At 45.1% G+C, this 6763-nt stretch overlaps 1 protein-coding gene across 1 annotated transcript in view; it reads right to left on the bottom strand.

Annotated features, from left to right (window-relative positions):
* LOC138981413 (ventral anterior homeobox 2a-like) overlaps nucleotides 1-6763 on the bottom strand; it is a 29964-nt gene continuing 23201 nt past the window's right edge. The window contains exons 3-4 of the mRNA XM_070354329.1: nucleotides 3027-3214; nucleotides 1-1630 (exon numbers count right to left, since the gene is read on the bottom strand). Of these exons, the coding sequence (XP_070210430.1) occupies nucleotides 905-1630; nucleotides 3027-3214 (914 nt within the window). The 3' untranslated portion in view covers nucleotides 1-904. The remainder of the gene's footprint in view (nucleotides 1631-3026; nucleotides 3215-6763) is intronic.

A 6763-nucleotide genomic window follows, 5' to 3' on the forward strand; every position in this document is an offset into this window, starting at 1 on the left:
TGAGTGCAGAGTGATATGTCTTTTATAATAAATGACATACTGTTTTTGCTAACAATTATATTGAACACCTGTCAGTATATCTTGCATTTCATTTTCAACATTATAGCGCATGCTCATCCTTTTCCTCTTAAAACATGTTTAATGTATTCTCGCGTATTCTCAGAAGAATCCGATTCCTCTCTACTTGAATCCCCCTTCTTCTTGATCTGGTGCGCTTGGTTCTGCCAGGGAATTGCCCGATAATAAGCTAGTTCTTCAAGGCAGGCTTCCACTGACGTAAGCTAGTTCTTTAAGGCAGACTTGCACTGACGTAAGCTTGATCTTTAAGGCAGACTTCCACTGACGTAAGCTGGTTCTTTAAGGCAGACTTCCACTGACGTAAGCTGGTTCTTTAAGGCAGACTTCCACTGACGTAAGCTGGTTCTTCAAGGCAGGCTTCCACTGACGTAAGCTGGTTTTTTAAGGCAGACTTGCACTGACGTAAGCTGGTTCTTTAAGGCAGACTTCCACTGACGTAAGCTGGTTCTTCAAGGCAGACTTCCACTCACGTAAACTGGTTTTTCAAGGCAGACTTCTACTAAAAATCTAGTTCTTCAAGGCAGACTTCCACTGGCGTAAGCTGGTTCTTCAAGGCAGACTTCCTTTGACGTAAGCTGGTTCTTTAAGGCAGACTTCCACTGACTTAAGTTGGTTCTTCAAGGCAGACTTCCACTGACGTAAGCTGGTTCTTTAAGGAAGACTTCCATTGACGTAAGCTGGTTCTCCTGAGGTCTGTCTCCCGAAGGCAGACTTCTACGCTAGACTAGTTCTTTGGCGTAGGCTTCTACTGGCAAGCTAGATCTTCAATGCAGACGTCCACTGCAAGGTTGCCATTCTAGCTAAACCTCCCGTGGTAAGATTTTATTCAAGGCAGACTCTGAGGGACATGAGTATACAGGGGCCAGGCGGGAGGAAAACGCACATGCAGCGATGAGCCTAGATGGGGATGGCATGCTAGGTAAGGGTCATGATGACCCAGCCAGGTGTCGCTCGCCGAGAATCCGCCAGGATAGCCCATGGGCCTCAAAGACCTGGCTGCCAGATCTGCTGGAAAGACTGCTCCAACACCTTGTGGGCAGCCAGAAGTAAGGGCAGACACGGAATGCAGACGAGACGTCGTGTTTGGTGCGTGAAGAATGGAAGGTACTGCGGTGGGAGAGGACACTGCATGGATGTTAGGCGAGGACACAGGAGGAGCCTGATAACCCGTAAAGGCAGCAGAACGACCGTAACTTGCAGCCACGATATCGAAATCAGCCACAGAGTTCAGCGGAGGCCGGAGAGCGTCCACAAGTCGGTGTGCAAACTGGTCCTGCTGATGCTGGGTTGGAATCCTAAAAGGCAAAGACAACCCTGTGGGCGTACAAGGGATTCCGCCGGCGGGTAGTCCGAAGTCTTCGCTTTTCTGTTGAGAATTGGCACTCGGGGATTCCGGGTGGGCTATTGCGGGCGAATGAGCTTCCCGGGGCGGGTGAAGAATGTGGAGAAGGTTCTGGGTGGCCATGGACTCTGCCGTAGCTTCCTGGTGCTCAGCTTGCTTCTCCTGGTCCCTCTTGTGCTTGGTGCGTCGGTTCTGGAACCACACCTTTACCTGAAACATCCAACAGTGTGTGAAGATCTGGCTCTGCATATATCCAACTAGATGGTGGTAAAGTTTTAATCAGTAAATCAGCGATAACTTGGGTGGTGCATTCTTCTTCTTCTTCTTTTTCTTCTTCTGCTTCTTCTTCTCTTTCTTCTATTTACTATGATTACAGAAAAAAAGGCACATACAACAATGTACCACCAATAGTCATGCATAAACGGGTGTTATTTTTGCCTTGTTGATTTGTTTTCACAAGGTGAAAACATTTGCCATTGTTCTTCTTATTTTTAAGGTTGGGTTGATCTTAACACTTTCTGTGTGGCTTTAAGTAGTAGTAGTAGTATTCTCTTTATTAGTATTCTCTTTATTTATATAGCGCCTTATCCGAAGTTCAAAGCGCTTTATGCCGTGTGAGATGGAATTTTTTACACAATATATCACGCATTCACATCGACCAGCAAACCTCAAGCCTGTTAGGCGAATGTTCACCTTTCGCGGCCTTTATTCCAAGTCACACGGGTATTTGATGGACATTTTTATCTATGCCTATACAATTTTGCCAGGAAAGACCCTTTTGTCAATCGTGGGATCTTTAACGTGCACACCCCAATATAGTGTACACGAAGGGACCTCGGTTTTTCGTCTCATCCGAAAGACTAGCACTTGAACCCACCATCTAGGTTAGGAAAGGGGGGAGAAAATAGCGGCCCGACCCAGGGTCGAACACGCAACCTCTCGATTCCGAGCGCAAGTGTGTTACCACTCGGCCACCCAGTCCTTAACAAGGCAACACCATTCGTGGTATGTAATTACTGGCTGCAACTCTTATATGGTTGATTATTCTTGCGCTTGACTGACTCACTGACACAACCGGCACGGTTGGCCTATTGGTAAGGCGTCCGCCCCGTGATCGGGAGGTCGAGGGTTCGAACCCCGGCCGGGTCATACCTAAGACTTTAAAATTGGCAATCTAGTGGCTGCTCCGCCTGGCGTCTGGCATTATGGGGTTAGTGCTAGGACTGGTTGGTCCGGTGTCAGAATAATGTGACTGGGTGAGACATGAAGCCTGTGAACCCATGAAGCTGCGACTTCTGTCTTGTGTGTGGCGCACGTTATATGTCAAAGCAGCACCGCCCTGATATGGCCCTTCGTGGTCGGCTGGGCGTTAAGCAAACAAACAAACAAAGACTCACTGACATATCGACTGACTGACTTATACATGTGTGGATTTTTTCATATTTTCTGTAATTATTTTTTCTTTGATTTATTTAAACAAAACAGAATGAGTGACAGATTGGCCGGGTGCTTAGTTTGATGACAATGTTTAGTTATTCCGCCAGTTATTTCTTTGTGTGTTGATTCAATACCTATATGACTGATTGACGGTTACCCTTTCTCTTACCTGTGTTTCAGAAAGGCCCAAGTTTCGAGCCAGCTGAGACCGCTCTCTGCCCACCAGGTACTGGTTAGCCGTGAACTCGGACTCCAGCTTGTCCAGCTGGTCACGTGAGAAGGTCGTGCGCGCTCTCTTTGGCCGGTCAAGGTCAAGTGCTTTGGGGAAGACCAGCTCCCTTACCACGCCGTTGCTGTCTGCAATGAACATTTAGAAAATGTGTCACCTATTGTTCTTATTCGGAGACACCCGGTCTAAATCAGTGATGGCGCTAGTATTTGTTCAAACCGGTATGCAAACTTGTATGATGCAAACAGTCCAGAACAAAACCGGTAGGCAGGTCATTGGAACCAGTAACAGTCCAACTCAGAGTTCTTGTTTGAATGTTTTACCAGCGAAAAAAACCCAGTAGTTCTAAAAATCAACCGGTAGGTCACACCAGCAGCCAATTTTGTTCCGGTATGTTCTCGTTTAAACCGGTAAAATACCGGTAATTACCGGTACACGCCAATACTGTAAATATGCCGTGGTGATGGTGTATGTTGTGTCTGTCTGTGTGATACTGAGACGTACACTACATTGGGGTGTGCACGTTAAAGATCCCACGATTGACAAAAGGGTCTTTCCTGGCAAAATTGTATAGGCATAGATAAAAAAAATGTCCATCAAAATACCCGTGTGACTTGGAATAATAGGCCGTGAAAAGTAGGATATGCGCCGAAATGGCTGCGATCTGCTGGTCGATGTGAATGCGTGATGTATTGTGTAAAAAATTCCATCTCACACGGCATAAATAGATCTCTGCGCCTTGAGTCCGAGTCTGGAGATACGCGCGCGATATAAGACTTCATATAACATAACCCTTCACCTGTGTTCAATGAAGGAGGGACCGTTTTTCCCGTGACGGCCTGCGGGCATCAGAACCAACTCTGAGAGCACGCGTCCACAGTCTGGGTGTATGCCTACTGCGTTTATGCTGACTTGTGGCGAACGAAGCAATGAGCGCTTCTGGGGTGATAACGCTAGACAACTTCTGTGATCTTGCCGCGAGGTGGCGCCAGTTACCAGCCGAAAGAAAGAAGGGGCATAACCTCACCAGAACCGACCATTGTCTGTTAACCGAATCAAATGCACGACTTACACACGAACTGTTACCAAACCGATATGCTATTTGGGACCAATGCAACTTTTCTTTCCTTTCTCGTGTGATCTTGCCGCGAGGTGGCACCAGTTACCTGTCGAAAGAAAGAGGGGGCATAACCTCACCAGAACCGCCCATTCCCAGAGGCAGCTATGGTTTCGGTTACACCTAGCGCGGCTCTGCCCGGGTAGGGTGTTTCTGAGGAAAAAGGGTGGAAGGCAGGTAGAAAGTGTTTCCCCTCCCCTGTACTCTACCACCACACATCTATGGCCCAGGGGCCCAACGGCCCTACATTCCTTTGATCAACACCCTTTCCAACAAAAGGGCTGACTCACAACGACCAAGTCAGGCCCCCAGCCAGGGCTCCCCACGGACGCCTCTCCTAGTTCGTCCCGGGACCCCCACTTTTAAATGTTAGAGGGTCCATGGACCCCCACTGCAGTATTTTAAAGGGTCCCTCGGGTCCAAAAGCCGAAAAGTCCCAGTGTACTTATAAAACATTGTGGTCACGCATAGTGTAGTGCGAAGTGTCGATTGCAGTCTAAAAATGGTATCGACGGTACGCACGATAAAGGAAATCTAGTGCGTCCTAGGACCCGCTCTTTTAAAATCTAGTGCGTCCAGGGACCCCCTCCGTATATTTCTAGAACGTGTTTTTGGCTTCTAGTGCGTATAGGACGCAGGGACGCGCGCTATGGGGGACTCAATGATCCTACTTGACACCAACGTCCAAGTTTTTGAAAGACTGGTGTTGACTGTTTTGAAGGTCCAAGTTGCTGCTTTTCAAGATTCTTTGCAGTTTGCATACAGGGCCAAAGTAGGGGTTGATGATGCACTACTGTTTATGTTACATTCTGTGTACACACATCTGGAGAAGAGCTCTGCTTGTGTTAGAGTTATGTTTTTTGATTTTTCTTCTGCCTTTCAGACTATTCAGCCTCACCTTCTGGCTCAGAAGTTACAAAACATGTCTTTGCATCATAGTACAGTGAAATGGATTCTGGATTATTTAGTAGATAGACCACAGTTTGTACGATGGAATGGTACTTTTACATCTGACATGATTAACACTTTCACCGGAGCACCACAAGGAACAGTTTTGTCACCTTTTTTGTTCACCCTGTATACATCTGATTTTAAAGTACAAGGAGAGTCATGTCATCTTCAGAAATTTTCTGACGACTCTGCCGTGGTTGGTAGTATTCTTGATGGTGATGAGAGCTTGTATAGAGAACATATTGATGATTTTGTGTCTTGGTGTGATTCCAACTTTTTAGTATTAAACGCAAGCAAGACGAAGGAAATGATTTTTGATTTTCGCAAAAAGAAAGACACTGTCCATCCTGTAGTCATCAAAGGTGATGCGATTGAGATAGTCAGCGAGTACAAGTATTTAGGTGTAGTTCTAGATAACAAGCTAAGCTGGTTTAATCATGTTGATGCTGTTTTTAAGAAGACGCAGTCAAGATTGTTTTTCCTGCGCAAGCTGAGATCATTTCATGTGTGTAACAAGATGCTGTACATGTTTTATCAGAGTATGGTGTGCAGTGTGATGGTGTTTGCATCAGTGTGTTGGGGAGGGAATGCCACTGCAAGGGACACTGGCAGGCTGAACAGGCTGATAAAGAAAGCGAGTTCTACTGTAGGCCAGAGCCTTGACACCCTTGAAGTCCTTGTTGAAAGAAGGCTTGCCAGTAAGTCCAGAGCTATTCTGTTCGACCTAGGGCATCCCCTCCACGACGCACTGATGGATCTCCGCATCACACGGAACGCTCGGTTTCTCATGCCTAGGTGTCGAACGGAGCGTTTTCGGCGTTCTTTTGTTCCTGCAGCTGTGAGATATTTTAACAGCAACCGAGCCATTGTCCTGGCCACAGACTATCAGTGATGCCTTTTAAATGTACCTCTTAGTGATAGATTTAATATGATTTGATGACTGTTTGACCTTTGATCATAACTAGTGCTGTGATAATGAGCTTTAGCACTGTTGTGATGGTGTTGACACTATACTTGCCCAATTGAGTCTAACTACCTGATGGCTAATCTACTGTGATACCTGTGATAACTGATGATGATTACTGTGATTGGTTTTATGTGTTTGGTTGGTCTCTTCTTTTGGTAGTGCAATAGCGTTAATTATGGATTGTTGTTATCATCATTTACATAAAAACTTATCTGTTAATCCAAACAATGATATAATTACTGTGATGTTCTTAACTACACTTTAACATGGAATGTATGTATGTATGTATGTATGTATGTATGTATGTATGTATGTATGTATGTATGTATGTATGTATGTATGTATGTATGTATGTATGTATGTATGTATGTATGTATGTATGTATGTATGTATGTATGTAGGTATGTATGTAGGTATGTATGCATGTGTGTTGGTGTGTCGGTGTGTCAAGTGTGCAAGTAAAAAGGGTATTGTAGTTGTACATATATTACTTTAGATATTTTTTTGTTATCATGGGTTTTATAAATTTTCTTCTCTTCTTCTTTTATAATTATTAATTAATGACCTATATGTGCTGATGACCAATTTAATTTCCTTTGTTGGATCAATAAAATGTTATGAGTTATGAGTTATGAGTTATGA

The sequence above is a fragment of the Littorina saxatilis genome, linkage group LG12 (assembly GCF_037325665.1).
Source record: "Littorina saxatilis isolate snail1 linkage group LG12, US_GU_Lsax_2.0, whole genome shotgun sequence".
In the NCBI taxonomy this organism is placed as follows: domain Eukaryota; kingdom Metazoa; phylum Mollusca; class Gastropoda; order Littorinimorpha; family Littorinidae; genus Littorina; species Littorina saxatilis.